The sequence below is a fragment of the Hyla sarda genome, chromosome 4, assembly GCF_029499605.1.
Source record: "Hyla sarda isolate aHylSar1 chromosome 4, aHylSar1.hap1, whole genome shotgun sequence".
Lineage (NCBI taxonomy): Eukaryota > Metazoa > Chordata > Amphibia > Anura > Hylidae > Hyla > Hyla sarda.
In genome coordinates this window covers 248,149,582-248,168,889 of record NC_079192.1, presented here as the reverse complement: position 1 = coordinate 248,168,889, position 19,308 = coordinate 248,149,582, and the positions used below count along the sequence as shown (strand labels likewise).

Genomic DNA, 19,308 nt, shown 5'->3' with positions numbered 1-19,308 from the left:
CAGGTTGCAATGCAGCCGAGACCTGACTCACTAGTCAGCTGATGACAGGGAGCCTGTCTCCTTCAGTGGGTGAAGTGATCGCTTGGTGGGAGAGAGATCAATCTGCATCTAATGCAACAGTTGTAGGCACACTGATTGAAAACCACAGGTCTTTTTAATGGATGCAACTTATTTATGTTTCAATGGATGGGGTGGCTGATGTGTGGGAGGGAGGAAAATTCAAACAGGAAAAACCAGTTCGCAAAAAGCTAGTCACAATATTATGGTAATCTCACAACATAGCCATTTAGCCCGAAGACAAGTGCAGATCCTTCCTAAGCATGTCCATTACTGTCTGCCAGGTACGTACTAAAATCACCTTATGGTGGATAACCCCTTTAAAATAATATTAAGTATTAAAGGGTTAATTTAATTAGTAAAAAAAAAGTATAACGTGCCCACACATGTCAAAAGTTTTGATCATACCAAGTCTCACTCCTGAGACCCACTGTGATCACTTGTTATCAGCCAGGGTTGGATTCAGTAATGCATTGTCCCCGCATGAACTGCTTTCTCAACCGGTCAGGGCACTACTATGGCCAGAAATTGACTGAGCAGTACAGCTTCTGCGAGAAACATACATCAATGTAACCAGGTGAAGGCAGTGACGAGTGGGAATCAGTAACTGGGAGATTGGGGAAGGTAAGTTTCATACCTTTATTTATTTTTTTTACACTGCCTCCAACCGATGAAATAAATAATTTTTATCCTCCAAAACCCCTTTAACCCCTTTAGTTTTCTTTGTTTAAGGCTAAGCTCAAACTGTTCTTTGGTCAATATTTTGCTCAGTGTTTTTGGTTACATATTCTGAGAAGAATACTGTGCTAAATAATGCCTAATGTTGAGGTACTGAATGCAGCAGTATGTCTTATGGACACACAGCCATATCTTGTTACATTCTGCTACTTCTGCTTGTCTAAAATGGGTACTGCTTTTATAGTTTATTGTTTTACAAATATACATTGTTTTACGGTATATTAATGGTGTTATTCATGACTGCGTATTTTTGTGTTTATCATCTGGATAATTTTTAATAATTTTATCCCATTTTACCACTTAAAAATCATTATTTGTGTGGTGTTTCCTAAGTAGCATTTCTAACTTCCTGAAACTACAATACATTCTAAATGTAGATGAGGGCAACCATTTATGCCCAGAACACAGGTGGCTCTGGATTCTATGTTGTGTAAAGGTGAGAGTAGGAGGTCATGTATTCCTACTATAATCATCCTTTACAAGTGCTCTTTCTGAAACCCATAATAAAGGTCTTTTGTAGCATACACTATATAATAAAAGGAAATAAGCTAATTTTACACTAGTTTCCCTTTAACATTTCAGTCAGTGGCTCTGAAAAACAGCAAAATAGAATAAAAATAAACGGTAATTAACAACGAATTGAAAAAAATAGAAGCTGAAGCTAAAAACATAATTATCCCCAGTGTGAATAAAAATATAAAGTGAACAATAGATCCATTTCCTATTAAACATGATAAATAGGAAGAATATATTTAAATGTGCATATTCTAGCCCACACAATAAAGCCACTGCTTTGTAAAGATGTAAAAAGAATCCAAGTGTACAAAATGAAATGACAATGGAATACCTTTCCAACAAAGAATGAAATGCAGTAAAAAGCATACTATCTTTATCTTTTCAAAACTACATGTATATGAAAGAAGAGTAAATTACCCCAATTTGTTAGAATTAAAACAAGAACATTGACAGATTCAATATCGCCCCAAAAAAGACTTACAAACAATTGCACATCGCTTTCGTCCTCATTGTTCTTTTCTTCACTTGTATCTTCTTTTTCTTCACTATTGTTATTTTCAGAAAAGTCATCATGTGAACAAATTATTCTCGGAATAAATTTCTCTGGAACAGAAAGATATTTTAAAAGAATTGTATAGGTTAAAAGGACACAGAACATATTAAACATAGTTATTTGATCGGCATTGATGTGAGATGTTTAATATAGTACCTGTTGCTGCCGGAATTTCTGCCTGAAAAACATCTGATTCTTCATCTTCTTTGCTAAACAATAAAAGATAAACAGTTATTAACCCGTAAATATATGCAGTCGAAAGTGATAAAATGTTGAACTGCTTTACACTGAACAGTCATAAAACTTTAAAATCACTAATATTTTCTGTGAATAAGATTAAATGCCTTTTGACAATGTCACCCATCAAGGGACAAAATATTTTAGGTAGCTAGTTGACAGTGAGTCATTGAAAGTAATGTCTTGAAAGTAGGAGAAATAGTCAAATGTAAGGATCTGAGCTTTGTCAAGGGCCAAATTGTCATGGCTATAGTGAGGCAATGGGGCTTGTGGGGTGTTTATGGTGTAAAGTGGTTACAACCACCTGGGGAGCAGACCAAATACAACCCTTCATCCCAAAGATATTCTATTATTGTTTAGGAATGGTTTCAGTACCTTGACAAAATATTAGATATATTGATTTTCCTTTAAATTCCCAAGATTCAAATCTTATCTGTAGAATGTACTGCAAGACAAATCTAGGCCATGGAGGCCTGACTTCACAACTTAGAGGACTTAAAGGTGCCTTTTCCCATCCCTGGTGGTCCCCACTGCAGTGCGATCACGGGGGGGTGGGGGTGGGGGTGATCCACTGTGGAGGTAGCCTGAGGGCCTACCTCTCCTCCTGTGTCGGCTTTGGCGCTCAGAATGATAAAGCCTGGCAGGACCAGGCTTTATCAATCGAGCGCAGAACACACCGATCAGACCGCAGAACAACACATTGATCTGTATGAGGAATCAAATGATTCCTCCTAAAAGTCCCCTAAGGGGACTAAAAGTGTAAAAAAAAAAAAAGTTTAAAAACACACACATTAACCCCTTCCTTATTAAAAGTTTAAATCACCCCCCTTTTCTCAAATTCCATATAAAAAATATATAAACATAATAAAATAAATGTGGTATCACTGCGTGCATAAATGTCCGAACTATAAAATTATATAATTAATTAAACCGCATACGCAAAAAAATTCCAAAGTCTAAAATAGCGTATTTTTGGTCACTTTTTTACCATAAAAAAGGAATAAAAGTCAGATCAAAACAAATACGGTACCAATTAAAACTTCAGATCACGGCACAAAAAATTAGCCCTCATGCCACCCTGTATATAAGTTATAGGGGTCATAATAGGACAATTTTAAATGTATCAATTTTCGTGCATGTAGTTATAATTTTTTCCAAAAGTACGACAAAATAAAACCTATATAAGTAGGGTATCATTTTAATCCTATGGACCTACAGAATAAAGATAAAGTGTCATTTTTACTGAAATATGTACTGCGTAGAAACAGAAGCCCCCAAAATGTACAAAATTGAGTTTTTTTCTACACTTTTGTCACACAATGATTTATTTTCCCATTTCGCTGTAGATTCTTGGGTGAAATGACTGATGTAATTGAAAAGTAGAATTTGTGGCGCAAAAAATAAGCCGTCATATGGATTTTTAGATGCAAAATTGACAGATCGCCCGTGTCACTTCTGACGCCTGTTGCGATCCTCCTGTATAATGTATAGATGCGGCCGGCCGCTCTTCTTTGGTCCCCTGCACTGCCATATATATATATATATATATATACACCTATTCATATTTCCCGAAGAGAGCTGTAATATTTCCCGAAGAGAGCGGCCGCCCACCCTCATCTATACATTATACAGGACGATCGCATAGGGTGTCAGAAGTGACACTCTCTGTGATCTGTCTATTAATGCAGGTACTACATCTCCCAAAATGGAGCAGAGTGGGATCCATGTTGGGAGCAGCAGTACCTGCAGTTGAGGACAGGTCACAGCAAGTGTCACTCCTGACACCCTCTGCGATCATTCTATCTATTGCAGAGATGCAAGCGCAGGAGAAAGCGGCTCACATCTATACATTATACAGGATATGCAGGGGTGTCGCTAATGAAGAAATTCATTATTTAGAATTGAGTCAAAGTTCGGATTCGATCCAAATCAAATTTTTTCATGAAATAGGGGTATAGAACGCTTTTCTTTGTTCTAACACGCATATGGAGTGTGCTGAAGGTAGTGAAATAATACTGTTATTCAGTATGACATGCAGATTACAGGCATTGCTTTTAGAATCACTGCCGTACAGCGGCACAATGACAGAGCCTGGAGGTGGCTTCAGTATGAGGAGACCATATAGTGGCTGAATGACACAGCGTAGAGGAGTTGGCAGCATGAGGAGACCATATAGTGGCTAAATGACACAGCATCAAGGTGTTGGCAGCATGAGGAGACCATATAGTTGCTGAATGACACAGCGTGGAGGTGTTGGCAGCATGAGGAGACCATATATTGGCTGAATGACACAGCGTGGAGGTTTTGGCAGTATGAGGAGACCATATAGTTGCTGAATGACACAGCCTGGAGCTGGCAGCAACATGAGTAGACACTAGGGCTTCACAATCCCTAAGATTAAAAGATGAATTTTGAAATTTAAATTGAAGATTTATAGTAGCTAGTGCTACCATACATTTTTTTAGGCCCAGGCCCAGCAGCATCAGTAAACCATATATTGACTGAATGACACAGCCTGGAGGTGGCTGAATCATAAGGAGACCATATAGTGGCTGAATGACACAGCCTGGAGTTGACTGAAGACCATATAGTGTCTGAATGTCACAGCCTGGAGTTGGCACGAGGAGACCATTGAAATGTAAGATTTTTAAATATAATTTTAAGATTTTTAAATTGAAATTGAGGATTTTTAAATTAAAATTTCAACTCCCACGTTTTAGTGTCCCGGTCCCCGGCGTGTTGGTAGAAAGGACAAAATCTAACAAGGAGTCACATGTCACATGGCAGCACAATGACAGAGCCTGGAGGTGGCATCAGTATGAGGAGACCATATAGTTCCTGAATGACATAGTACGGAGCTGGCGGTAGCATGAGTAGACACTAGGGCTTGACAATCCCTAAAATTAAGATGAATTTTTAAATTTAAATTAAAGATTTATGGTAGCTAGTGCTACCATAAAAATTATAAGGCCCAGGCCCAGCAGCATCAGTAAACCATATGTTGGCTCAATGACACAGCCTGGAGGTGGCTGAAGCATGAGGAGACCATTCAGTGGTTGAATGACACAGCCTGGAGTTGGCTGAAGCATGAGTAGACCCTATAGTGGCTGAATGACACAGCCTGGTGTTGGCTTAAGCATGAGGAGACCATATAGTGTCTGAATGGCACAGCCTGGAGTTGGCAGAAGCATGAGGAGACCATGTAGTTGCTGAATGACACAGCCTGGAGCTGGCAGCAGCATGAGTAGACACTGGGGCTTCACAATCCCTTAGCTTAAAATATGAATTTTGAAATTTCCATTGAAGATGTATGGTACCTAGTTCTACCATAAACATATATAGGTAATGTCAAAGGCCCAGCAGCATCACTAAAGCATGTAGTTGCTGAATGACACAGAATAGAGATGTCAGCAGCATGAGTACACAAGAGGGCTTCACAAGCCCTAAGAATAAATTGTGAATTTTTATTTTAATTGAAGATGTATGGTACCTAGTGCTACCATAAACATATATAGGTAATGTCCTATGCTCAGCATCATCACCAAACCATGTAGTTGCTGAATGACACAGACTGGAGCTGGCTGAAGCATCAGTAAACCATATATTGCATGAATGGCACAGCCTGGAGATGGCTGAAGCATCAGTTAAACATATATTGGATGAATGTCACAGCCTGGAGGTGGCTGAAGCATCTGCAAACCATATATTGGATGAATGGCACAGCCTGGAGGTGGCTGAAGCATCAGTAAACCATATATTGGATGAATTACACAGCCTGGAGGTGTTGGCAGCACGAGGAGAACATATAGTGGCTGAATGACACAGCCTGGAGGTGGCTGAAGCATGAGGAGACTATTGAAATTTAAGATATTTAAATTTAAATTTAAGATTTTTGAAATTGACATTTGAGGATTTTGAAATTGAAATTTTAACTCCCAAGTTTAAGTGCCCCGGGCCCCGGCGTATGGATACACAGGACCAAATTTAACAAGGAGTCACATGGTGGCACAATGACAGAGCCTGGAGATGGCATCAGTATGAGGAGACCATATAGTGGCTGAATGACTGCCTGGAGTTTGTAGCAGCATCAGGAGACCATATAGTGGCTGAATGACACAGCCTGGAGGTGGCTGAAGCATGAGGAGACCATTGAAATTTAAGATTTCACAATGAGAAAGCTGTGAGGTGGTAGCCGCAGCATGAGGGCCATGCCAACTGAGGGTTGAGTCTAAGGAACCCACCGACTGTTGACTGTGAGTGTCGGATGTCACTTGGGATGAAGTGGATGACCGAGTGAACCGATCAATCGCGGCTGCTGGTTTGCTGTTCGAGACACAACTGCTAGCTGACAGCGGGACCTCTCGCTGCGACTCCGGCTGCCACACGCCCCCAGTCTTCTGCAACCTCTGGCTGCGCCTGATGAATTTAGGTCTCTGCCACTCCACTGTGCATGTCCTGGCACTACTCTGGCTGATACTCATTGCGTACATAAGAGGAGTACAATATGCTTCACTACGCTTAAAACAGTATTTGTCTAGAACAGCAGCAGGTGTGCACTATTGGCTGTCCTTTCACAGTATATAGACCCTTGACAGATTAACAGGTACAAAATAGTACATTACTTAGATGTATGTATGTTGTATGCACTTATGAGGGCAGAAAAATATGCTACAGTACGCTTAAAAATACTTATTTTTACCTGTGTCCCAGATTTCTAAATTCCTTTATAATCAGAAAATGTCAGAATTCCACCAGACATTCAAAATAATAAAAATATACATATGTTCTCTAAAGAAAAGGATCCTTAATTAGTTAACAATATGAGTATATTGTGTGTTCCAGTGACATTAGCTCATCGAAGGAACAGGAAAACATGATGCAACTTAATTCTGCAACTGAAGAACCACAACAAAGAATGAACAACTTAAAGTCTACTAGAACTGAGGAATGTCAAAATGGTAAATCTAATGGGATAGTCAGTCAACTCCAATAGCCGGTGGTCAGTATCCACAGTTCACTGTTTCTGCTAGTCCTTGGCAATATTCCTTTTATTACTGGTATCAACATGGCAATAATGCTGGGAGAGTAACTCAATGATACCCCCATGTTTTCTTACAATACACCGTCAACCAATCCTTACAATCAGTCATCTGCATTTGCAGTGCCAAATTCCTATAATACAAACCAGCCTTACTCTTATTTCAATGGACAGATTCAAGCACAGATGTATTCAGTTTCAGGCCCCTTTGGTGCCAATTTGCCATACAATTATGCAGATCCATCCTCTTCTTCAAATCAGAATCCAGTGCCAAATCCATACTCTTATAGTTCTACTGGAAATACAGGCTGACCATGGAGTTCTTGGCAATAATGAAGGAAACACGATGAAAGATGAAACAAGATGAAAAGATGAAATAAGACAATGATTGCTGGATTCAATATCTGAATTATTAATGAAAAAAATTTGCAGTTGACTACTTGCAGTAGTACTACTATTTATGCCAATGACATTTTTAGTATTTGGCACATTTCTTAACTGTGCTAACTTTTTTTGTATGTTTTTGCATTATATTATCTAAAGTTAACATGTCTCGACAGTATTTCATTTTTATAAGCAAAATACTTATTTTTATATATTTTACCATTTTTTATACTAGAGTTTTCCTCAGGGCACTTGCTTAAAGTGTCTATAGCTATTTTATGTATTTGTTTGTTAGGAGTCACAATATATGATTGTGTTAATTTGTAATTGTTATTTATATTTGAAAGATTTTGTGATTTAAATAATTGTGATGTGTTTGCTGTCTTTTATTAGAAAACTGAATTGACACTTTGCAGCTCTTAAGTAAAAAATGAAGTCAGCACCCTTATCATCTGTTGAGCAGCAATTAAAAAGTAAAATAGTTAGTTTAAAAAACATGCCCTTTAATAAAGTTTGGGGGGTTTGGTGTTCCCCAACAAAGGACAAAAAAACACAACAGTGCTGCAGCACACAGTTGCTGTGTAATAAACCCAAAATTGCACTCTCTCACAGACTATTAGGAATGGACTTCTGGGTATGTATTGTACTATATACAGACTAATATAGCCTGCAGACCATTTATTGTGGAACAAAGAGGGCAGAAAAATGCACTACAGTACACTTAAAAAAGTATCTGAGTAAAACACCAGCCAGTGATTACTTTTGCCTGGACTTTCACAGTATATATGGCCCCTGACAGATTAACATGTACAAAATAGTACACTACTTAGATGTAGGTATGTGGTATTCATTTATGAGGGCAGAAAAATGTGCTACAGTACACTTAAAAAAGTATCTGAGTAAAACACCAGCCGGTGGGTACTTTTGCCTGGACTTTCACAGTATATAGACCCTTGACAGATTAACAGGTACAAAATAGTAAACTACTTAGATTTAGTTATGTGGTATGCACATATGAGGGCAGAAAAATGCGCTACAGTACGCTTAAAAAAGTATCTGAGTAAAACACCAGCCGGTGGGTACTTTTGCCTGGACTTTCACAGTATCCAGGCCCTTGACAGATTATCAGGTACAAAATAGTACACTACTTAGATGTAGGTATGTGGTATGCACTTATGAGGGCAGAAAAATGGGCTACAGTACGCTTAATAAATGTATTAGAGTAAAACACTAGTTGGTGATTACTTTTGGCTGTCCTTTCACAGTATGTAGGCCCTTGACAGATTGACAGGTACAAAATAGTACACTACTTAGATGTAGGTGTGTGGTATGCACTTATGAGGGCAGAAAAATGCACCACAGTATGCTTAAAAACTCTGTATTTTTGTAAAACACCCACCGGTGATTTCTTTTGCCTGGACTTTCACAGTATCTAGGCGCTTGACAGATTAACAGGTACAAAATAGTACACTACTTAGATGTACATATGTGGTATGCACTTATTAGGGCAGAAAAATGCGGTACAGTACGCTTAAAAAAACGTATTTTAGTAAAACACCAGCCAGTGATTACTTTTGCCTGGACTCTCACAGTATCTAGGCCCTTGACAGATTAACAAGTACAAAATAGTGCACTACTTAGATGTACATATGTGGTATTGTTAGGATTCGGCTAGCTTGATGTGGATCCTCTGTGTCAGCGAGGGATTGGCGTGGACCGTGTCATTGGACCGGTTCTAGGTTGCTACTGGCTTTCACCAGAGCCCGCCGCAAAGCGGGATGGTCTTGCTGCGGCGGTAGCAACCAGGTCGTATCCACCGGCAACGGCTCAACCTCGCTGACTGCTGAGAAGGCGTGGGACAGAAGGACTAGGCAGAGGCAAGGTCAGACGTAGCAGAAGGTCGGGGCAGGCGGCAAGGTTCGTAGTCAATAACAATAGCAGAAGGTCTGGAAACACAGGCTTTGGACAACACTAAACGCTTTCTCTGGCACAAGGCAACAAGATCCGGCAAGGAAGTGCAGGGGAAGTGAGGTAATATACACAGGGAGCAGGTGGAAGCTAATTAGACTGATTGGGCCAGGCACCAATCACTGGTGCACTGGCCCTTTAAATCTCAGAGCGCTGGCACGCGCACGCCCTAGAGAGCGGAGCCGCGCGCGCCAGAACATGACAGCCGGGGACTGGGACGGGTAAGTGGCTTGGGATGCGATTCGCGAGCGGGCGCGTCCCGCTATACAAATCACATCCCCATCGCGAATGTCAGTGCAGCGCTCCCGGTCAGCGGGTCTGACCGGGACGCTGCAGAAGGGAGAACGCCGCAAGCGCTCCGGGGAGGAGCAGGGACCCGGAGCGCTCGGCGTAACAGGTATGCACTTATGAGGGCAGAAAAATGCGGTACAGTATGCTAAAAATCACGTATTTTTGCACACCAGCAGTACACAACAGTGCTGCAGCACAAAAAAGCTGTGTACTAAACACAAAATTGCACTCTGTCAAAGACTATTAGGAATGGGCTGCTGAGTGTTATACCTTCTACAGACTAATATAACCAGCAGATGATTTGTTGTAGAAAAAAGACACAGAATTGAAACTGAAAAATTATTCCTGCCTCCTCTGCTAAGGTTTATGAAGTTGAGGCAGCTTGTTGAAATGTATGAGGCAACACACAGCTATCTGCCCCTCTCTGTAATACAATGCTGTAGAAAGTGACTGGGAGGTTAATGGCTGCAGTAGAAATCCTTTTCAGTGAAAAAAACCACTGCTCTCTGTCCACCAGAATGCTGATGTGACTGGGATGTGAAACGCTGCTGCAACAAGCTTTTCTGTGTAACTCACACACAGCGATGTCCGTCCTATCTCTATGCAGTGTAATGAATGATATGACGAGCTGCAAAATGGCTGCCGAATATATAGGGCTGTGACATCAAAGGGGTGACTGGCTGCTGATAGGCTGCATCATGCATGTGATTCAGGATCATCCCGCCTACTTCCCTTCCCGCCTTGCCTTCCCGCCTTCCGAGAATTCCTTGCCCCATGTACTGACACGTGGTTCTGCCATTTTAGATGCCCTGGAGCTTGGACCACAGTAAATGGAGTTTAATGAAGTGATTCATGCTATAGAATCGCGGCAATATTCGCATTTGTTGTGAATCGAATATTTCATGAAATTCGTAACGAATTCGGGTTCGTCACCTTCGATTCGCTCATCTCTATTCATTATCATTGGCGATGAACAGAGCAGGGGTCAAACAAGAATATTACTACTCCATTCACACAAAGCAAGAGAACAAGTGGTCTACAAGTTTTCATGTCCAATGGAATGGTAGTATACACTGCCAATGCTCCCATCCTAGAAAGTAATCATACAGCTTCCTGTTACTCCTTCTGACTATGTTCACATGGCCAAGAATGTGCAGAATGTCTGCCTGGAAAATACAGACAGACATTCTGCACATTTGCTTGATTTGGCGCCCCAGGACTGTTCGGAAATGAAACATAGAAACATAGAATGTGTCGGCAGATAAGAACCATTTGGCCCATCTAGTCTGCCCAATAATCTGAATCCTATCATTAGTCCCTGGCCCTATCTAATATGAAGGATAGCCTTATGCTTATCCCATGCATGTTTAAACTCCTTCACTGAATTTGCATCGACCACTTCTGCAGGAAGACTATTCCATGCATCCACTACTTTCTCAATAAAATAATACTTCCTGATATTACTGCATTAACCTTTGCCCCTCTAATTTAAAACTATGTCCTTGTGGTAGTTTTTCCTTCTTTTAAATATCTTCTCCTCCTTTACTGTGTTGATTCCCTTCATGTATTTAAAAGTCTCTTTCATATCCCCTCTGTCTTCTTTCTTCCAAGCTATACATGTTAAGGTCCTTTAACCTTTCCTGGTAAGTTTTATCCAGCAATCCATGTACTAGTTTAGTAGCTCTTCTCTGAACTCTCTCTAGAGTATCTATATCCTTCTGGAGATACGGCCTCCAGTACTGCACACAATTCTCACCAGTGTTTTGTACAGCGGCATGAGCACATCTCTCTTTCTACTGCTTATACCTCTCCCTATACATTCAAGAATTCTGCTAGCTTTTCCTGCTGCTCTATTACATTGTCTTTCTACCTTTAAGTCTTCTGAAATAAATCCCTTTCCTCAGATTCTTAGGTCTGGACTGTGTCAAATATTCTATATTCTGCCCGAGGGTTTTTACACCCCAGGTGCATTATCTTGCACTTATCCACATTAAATTTTAGTTGCCAGAGTTCTGACCATTCTTCTAGTTTTCCTAAATTCTTTTCTACTTTGCATATCCCTCCAGGAATATCAACCCTGTTTTGCAGCGGCCAGCAAAAACACAGGTGTTGCAGTTGAAAACTCCAAGTCAGTCTCCTGCAATATCTTTCCAGTGCACTTAGAAATAGCAGCACTTTGAATATGCAGCAAATGAAATAGCCCAGCTAATGAGTCAGTGCCTAGATATACACACACTCCCTCACATGCTCCTACCCCAACAACAAATGTACCATCTTTATAGACGGAAATGCATTTCTGAGCGGAATCTGCAGAAAAATAGAATTTCTATCGTGTGCACAGTACAGCAGAATCTCATTGAAATCAATGGGACTCTGTTACAGTTGAATTTACGAGCTGAATATTCCCACTGAATCCCGCTCAGAAATTCCACCCTGTGAACATAGCATGATTTCAACATGCCAATTTTCTTATCAAGGTAGCTGAGCGAGCATGGGTATGGGGTCAGAAGAGATAACAGTCAGAAGCCAACATATATGGCCAGCTCAAGTGTCTGCAAGTTATCACAAGTATCACAAGTTATTATTATACTTTGGCTTTTTCTTTTATCCAGGTTTACAGTAAATGTGATTGAACATTTTAATGACTGTTATTTTCTAGCTTTTTCCCCATTTCTAAACCAGTGCAATTGTCACTAAAATTTTACTTGGAAGTAAATAAAACCCTAAATATAAATCATGTAACCCTTTGATGACGTGGGGTTGTTTTGGCATTAATGACTAGGCCAGTTTTCGTTTTTGAGTTTTGTTCTTTTTCTCCTTGCCTTTTAAAATCCCTAACTCTTTGACATTTTCAACTACAGACCCATATGAGAACTTATTGTATGCAGGGCCAATTGTATTTTGTAATTACTACACTTGTAATTTCCACTTGGTTTTCTTTCTGGCAGTTTTTGGAATACTGCCACTGCAGTTTTTGAGCCAAAATCAGAAGTGGATCCTTAAGGGGGAGAAGTGTAAGTTCTTCCTTTATACGCCCTATTCCTTTTGAATACACTTCTGGCTTTGACTGAAAAACTGCAGTGGCAGTTTTCCAAAAACTGCCAGAAAAAAAAAAGTGGAAACTTAGCCTAAAAGTTAAAAAAAGTAGAACTTTTTGTAAGAAAATGAGTATGCTTAAAATTGTCCTCTTCTGACCACTAAAACTCTTTCATTTTTCTGTATAAAGGGCTTGATAATTACACATTTTTGCAGGTGATCTGTAGTTTTTATGGGTACTGTTTTGTCTTAATAGGACTTCTTGATTGTTTTTATTTTTATCTGGTATAAGAAGTGATGCAATCTTTTAATTACATACACTGTCCAATGCTACGAAATAGGCACAGCGTTGATCAGTGTTATTGGCACTCCAGGCTTCCTGGAGTGAAAATTGGATGGCACAGCAGAGGGTAAGTTACCCTTGCTAGCATCCTAGCTGATTAGGACCCCGCGATTACCGTTGGTCCCCATTAGCCCCCTCCAAACCCACCAACCCATAAGGTAATTGTACGTCATGGGATGAGAAGGGGTTAAAAGCATTTCATTATTACATACTTTTTTTATTCTTCTAGAATTACTATGTGCTCATAAGTTATCTTGGTGTTGAATATTTTAGGAAAACATTCCAGCTCTGTATTAAATTCTATCACATTGTATCAGAAAGAAATGCAATATCTGTAGTTCCAGAACAGGCACCACAAAGCATTATCACAGTATTAGGTTTTGACCTACGATAATTAGACTAATGTCAAACTTCAACTTGCCACAATATTTTGTATGTACTCACATTATTTTTGCAACGGTCTTTATATTTTTCATTACGTTTAACAGAATCATACTATTAAAGTATGCAGGGCGTATGGGTATGCCCTTGCGTCCTGGTACTTAATGGGGTACTCCAGTGGAAAACCACTTTTTTAAATCAATTGGTGCCAGAAAGTTAAACAGTTAAAAGTTAAACAATGATTTCTATTTAAAAATCTTAATCCTTCCAGTACTTAACAGCTGCTGTATGTTCCAGAAGAAGTTATTTTCTTTTTGAATTTCCATTCTGTCGGACCACATTGCTCTCTGCTGACACCTCTGTCCATGTCAGGAACTGTCCAGCGCAGGAGCAAATCCCCATAGCAAACTTATCCTGCTCTGGACAGTTTCTGACAGGTGTCAGCAGAGAGCACTGTGGTGAGACATAAAAGAATTTCAAAAAGAAAATAACTTCCTCTGTAGCTGATAAGTAATGGAAGGATTAAGATTTTTTTGAAAGAAATAATTTACAAATCTGTTTAACTTCTAGCACCAGTTGATTTAAAAAAAAATGTTTTCCACTGTAGTACCCCATTAATAACAATAAAAATAAATGTATGCCCTATTGCCCTGATACTTACAGGGAAACTGGCAGGCTGTTAACCCACATTAAACCCAATACACTGGGTTGTAGTGCGGGTGAACAGGATTACAAAGAAGTACCACTTACTGAAATTGGTGCAGCCGTTTAGAAGATATGGCTCTCAATGCCATATTGCTGAATCTCTTTAGTGTGTGAAAGTGAAGAAAAATGTATATGCAAAAGATGGGCCAGTATTGCGCGGCATAGAGAAACGGTTGCATAATTTCAGTAAGAGGTATCTCTTTGTACTGTTCACCTGCAATATTACCAGGGTCAAGTCCTGGAGAAAAAAAGTGCAGGAACTCACCCAAGATTTCCACTCAAGATCTGGTCCTGCAGAACTCCCGCTAATGGGCTTGGTGTTCCTGCTGTTAAAAAAGTGCAGGAACTCAGTTCCCACGCATTCCTGCAGGACTTGAGGGCTGACTATTACCCAGTGTAAAGCGTTTAGTGTGGGTAAACAGCTTGTCAGTTTTCCTTTTATGTACTGTTATCTGCAGCCATGCACTCACAGTTAATGGCGCATATCAGGTGATCAATAGCGATAATGGCACCTAAGAGTCTGAATGACAGCTCATCTGACCAATTGGCACCCCTGCAACATTTAAGCAAGGGTCCGATCTATTCCCATGACAGTCGAATTCCTGAGTCTGCCTTAAACTGAGCAATGCTATGCATTGCATTGTTCGGTATTAGCAATCATTGTTCAGTATTAGCAATCAGTAGTCCCCTATGTTCATTTAAAAGTGTTAAAAAAAAGAAAGTAAAAACTGTTTTAAAAATATAATATAAATTTGCTTGTTTTTGAAACAATTGTATCTATTTTCTTTCTTAAAAATGTCAGAACACCATGATTGCTTATTTTTGTCATATCATATGTCAGAAAAAATAAATAAAAAGTGACCATAAAGTTTCAACAAAACAAAAATGTTACCATAAATGTTTGATTGGGTTCAGGTAATGGCTTAGCTATTCCTGTGTTGCCTTTGCAATTTTGTCAGTAATTAGGGTCATTGTTCTGTTGGAAGTTGAACCTTCGGACCAGTCTTAGGTTCAGAGCATTCTGGATCAGGTTTTCATTAAAGGAAAACGCTCATCCTGTTCACCCACACTAAACCCAATACATTAGGTTATAGTGTGGATGAAAAGAAGACCCATGTGGGGTCACTGACTCCTATACGTATCTGCACTCTGGAGATCTGTCCCTCCGAAGATCATCTTCCATGTTCTGTGAATTGTGCACTGAAGGAGGTCCCGCCAGCTCAATATGAATATTCATTGCCACGGGTCATGTTAGCACTGTGCCGACAGAGCGCTCACCTGACCCGCCACAATAAATATTCAAATTGAGCTGGCTGGCCCACCTCCAGTGCGCAATTTATTGAAGATGGAAGCCGATCTTCAGAGGGACAGATCTCTGGAGTGCAGGTATGTATAGGAGTCAGTGAACCCTCATCGGTCTCCTTTTCACCAACACTATAACCCAGTGTATTGGATGTACAGGATGACCATTTTCCTTTTAAAATATCTTTTAAAATATTTTGCTCCATTTAACTTCCCCCAACCGTGACCAATTTCCCTGTCACTGAACCACCCCCTCCACAGCATGCTGCTGCCCCTGCCCTACTAAAATGTAGGTATGATATAGGGCATGTGATGAGCAGTGCCCAATTTCAATCAGACATGCTGATTACAATTGAGCCCAAAAAGTTCAGTCTTGGTTTTGTCAGACTAAATACTTCCAATAGGTCAAATCCTGAAAACATTAACTGTTGGGGGTACTTGAGGATCACGCTTGGGAAACACTGGAAAAGATAGTTTTGTTTCACTCAGTCTGAGAGAACTTTAGGCGCTTCATTTTTTTGCAAACTTCAGGCAGGCTTTCTTTTGTATTCTACTGAAGAAAGGCTTTTTTTTCCATTTCTGCCATAAACCTTAGATTGGTGGAGTGCTGCAGTGATGGTGGATCTTCTGGAAGTGTATTCCATCAGCGCACAGCATCTTTGAAGCTCAGCCAGAGTGACCACTGGGTTCTTGTTCACCTCTCTTACCAAGGCCTGTTTTACTTTTTTGATTTTAGCACAAGGCCTTTACATTAGAGAGGAGCAAATTCCCCCCCAAAATGTTCTTCGGTCTGAATTTATTTGCGGTGAATCGCTATTAAAAATATATATTTCTGGCCTACAGAGAGCTTCAATAGGGGTGTAGAACTATTTGCCTTGCTGTAACACGCATAGGGTGTGTGCTGGGTTAGTGAAATAATACTGTTATTCAGTAAGACATGCAGATCAGAGGTGTCGCTATTAGAATCTGGAGGTGGCTGAAGCATGAGGAGACCATTGAAATGTAAGATTTTTAAATTTAAATTTAAGATATTTAAATTTAAGATTTTTAAACTTAAATCTAAGATTTTTAAATTTAAATTGAGGATTTTGAAATTGAAAGTTTAACTCCCAAGTTTTAGTTCCCCGGGCCCCAGCGTGTGGGTACACAGGACCAAATTTAACAAGGAGTCACATGTCACATGGCAGCACAATGAGAAAGCAATGAGGTGGCAGCCGCAGCATGAGTGCCATGCCAACTGAGGGTTGAGTCTGAAGAACCCACCGACTGTTGACTGGGGGTGTTGGATGTCACTTGGGATGAAGTGGATGACCAAGTGAACCGATCAATCATGGTTGCTGGGTTGCTGTTCGAGACACAACTGCTAGCTGACACCGAGAGCTCAGACCTCTTGCTGCGACTCCGGCTGCCACAAGCCCCCAGTCTTCTGCAACCTCTGGCTGCGCTTGATGAATTTAGATCTCTGCCACTCCACTGTGCATGTCCTGGCACTACTCTGCCTGACATACTTATTGCGTATATGAGAGGAGTACAACACGCTTCACTACGCTTAAAACAGTATTTGTCTAGAACAGCATCAGGTGTGCACTATTGGCTGTCCTTTCACAGTATATAGACCCTTGACAGATTAACAGGTACAAAATAGTACATTACTTAGCTGTAGGTATGTTGTATGCACTTATGAGGGCAGAAAAATGTGCTACAGTACGCTTAAAAATACTTATTTTTACCTGTGTCCCAGATTTCAAAATTCCTTTCTAATCAGAAAATGTCAGAATTCCACCTGACATTCAAAATAATAAAAGGATACATATGTTCTCTGAAGAAAAGAATTCTTCATTAGATGACAATATGAGTATTGTGTGTTCCAGTGACATTGGCTCATCGGAGGAACAGGAAAACATGATACAACTTAATTCTGCCACTGAAGAACCACAACAAAGAATGAACGACTTAAAGCCTACTGGAACTGAGGAACTACAAAATGGTAAATCTAATGGGATAGTCAGTCAATTCCAACAGCCAGTGGTCAGTATCCACAGTTCCCTGTTTCTGCTAATCCTTGTCAATATTCCTTTTATTACTGGTATCAACATGGCAATAATGTTGGGAGAGTAACTCAAGGATACCCACATGTTTCCTACAATACACAGTCAACCAATACTTATAATCAGTCATCTGCATTTGCAGTGCCAAATTCCTATAATACAAACCAGCCTTACTCTTATTTCAATGGACAGATTCAAGCACAGATATATTCAGTTTCTGGCCCCTTTGGTGCCAATTTGCCATACAATTATGCAGATCCATCCTCTTCTTCAAATCAGAATCCAGTGCCAAATCCATACTCTTATAGTTCTACTGGAAATACAGGCTGACCATGGAGTTCTTGGCAATAATGAAGGAAACATGATGAAAGATGAAACAAGATGAAAAGATGAAACAAGACAATGATCTCTGGATTCAATATCTGAATTTTTAATGGATAAAAAAATTGCAGTTGACTACTTGCAGTAGTACTATTTATACCAATGACATTTTTAGTTTTTCGCACATTTCTTAACTGTGCTAACTTTTTTGTATGTTTTTGCATTATATTATCTAAAGTTAACATGTCTCGCCAGTATTTCATTTTTATAAGCGAAATACTTATTTTTTTATACAAGAGTTTTTCTCAGGGCACTTGCTTAAAGTGTCTATAGCCATTTTATATATTTGTTTGTTAGGAGTCACAATATATGACTGTGTTAATTTGTAATTTTTATTTATATTTGAAAGATTTTGTGATTTAAATAATTGTTATGTGTTTGCTGTCTTTTATTACAAAACTGAATTGACACTTTGCAGCTCTTAAGTGAAAAATGAAGTCAGCACCCTTATCCTCTGTTGAGCAGCGATTAAAAAGTGAAATAGTTAGTTTAAAAAAAACCTGCCCTTTGAAAAAGTTTGGGGGGTTTGGTGTTCTCCAACAAAGGACAAAAAAACACAACAGTGCTGCAGCACACAGTTGCTGTGTAATAAACCCAAAATTGCACTCTCTCGCAGACTATTAGGAATGGACTGCTGGGTATGTATTATACTGTCTAAAGACTATTATAACCAGCAGACCATTTGTTGTGGAACAAAGAGGGCAGAAAAATGCACTACAGTACGCTTAAAAAACATATTGGAGTAAAACACCAGATGGTGATTACTTTTGCTTGTACTTTTACAGTATCTATGGCCCTTGACAGATTATCAGGTACAAAATAGTACACTACTTAGATGAAGATATGTGGTATTCACTTATGAGGGCAGAAAAATGCACTACAGTACCCTTAAAAACTCAGTATTTTTGTAAAACACCCGCCGGTGATTACTTTTGCCTGGACTTTCACAGTATCTAGGCCCTTGACAGATTAACAGGTACAAAATAGTACACTACTTAGATGTACGTATGTGGTATGCACTTAAGAGGGCAGAAAAATGTGGTACAGTACACTTAAAAAAGTATCTGAGTAAAAACACCAGCCAGTAATAACTTTTGCCTGGACTTTCACAGTATCTAGGCCCTTGACAGATTAACAAGTACAAAATAGTGCACTACTTAGATGTACGTATGTGGTATGCACTTATGAGGGCAGGAAAATGTGGTACAGTACGCTTAAAAAAATTATTTTTGTAAAACACCAGCCGCTGATTACTTTTGCCTGGACTTTCACAGTATCTAGGCCCTTGACAGATTAACAGGTACAACATAGTACACTACTTAGATGTACG

At 39.7% G+C, this 19,308-nt stretch overlaps 1 protein-coding gene across 1 annotated transcript in view; it reads right to left on the bottom strand.

The window, feature by feature from the left end:
- PPP1R3A (protein phosphatase 1 regulatory subunit 3A) overlaps positions 1-19,308 on the bottom strand; it is a 115,265-nt gene that overhangs the window by 28,887 nt on the left and 67,070 nt on the right. The window contains exons 2-3 of the mRNA XM_056569369.1: positions 2,021-2,073; positions 1,793-1,914 (exon numbers count right to left, since the gene is read on the bottom strand). Of these exons, the coding sequence (XP_056425344.1) occupies positions 1,793-1,914; positions 2,021-2,073 (175 nt within the window). The remainder of the gene's footprint in view (positions 1-1,792; positions 1,915-2,020; positions 2,074-19,308) is intronic.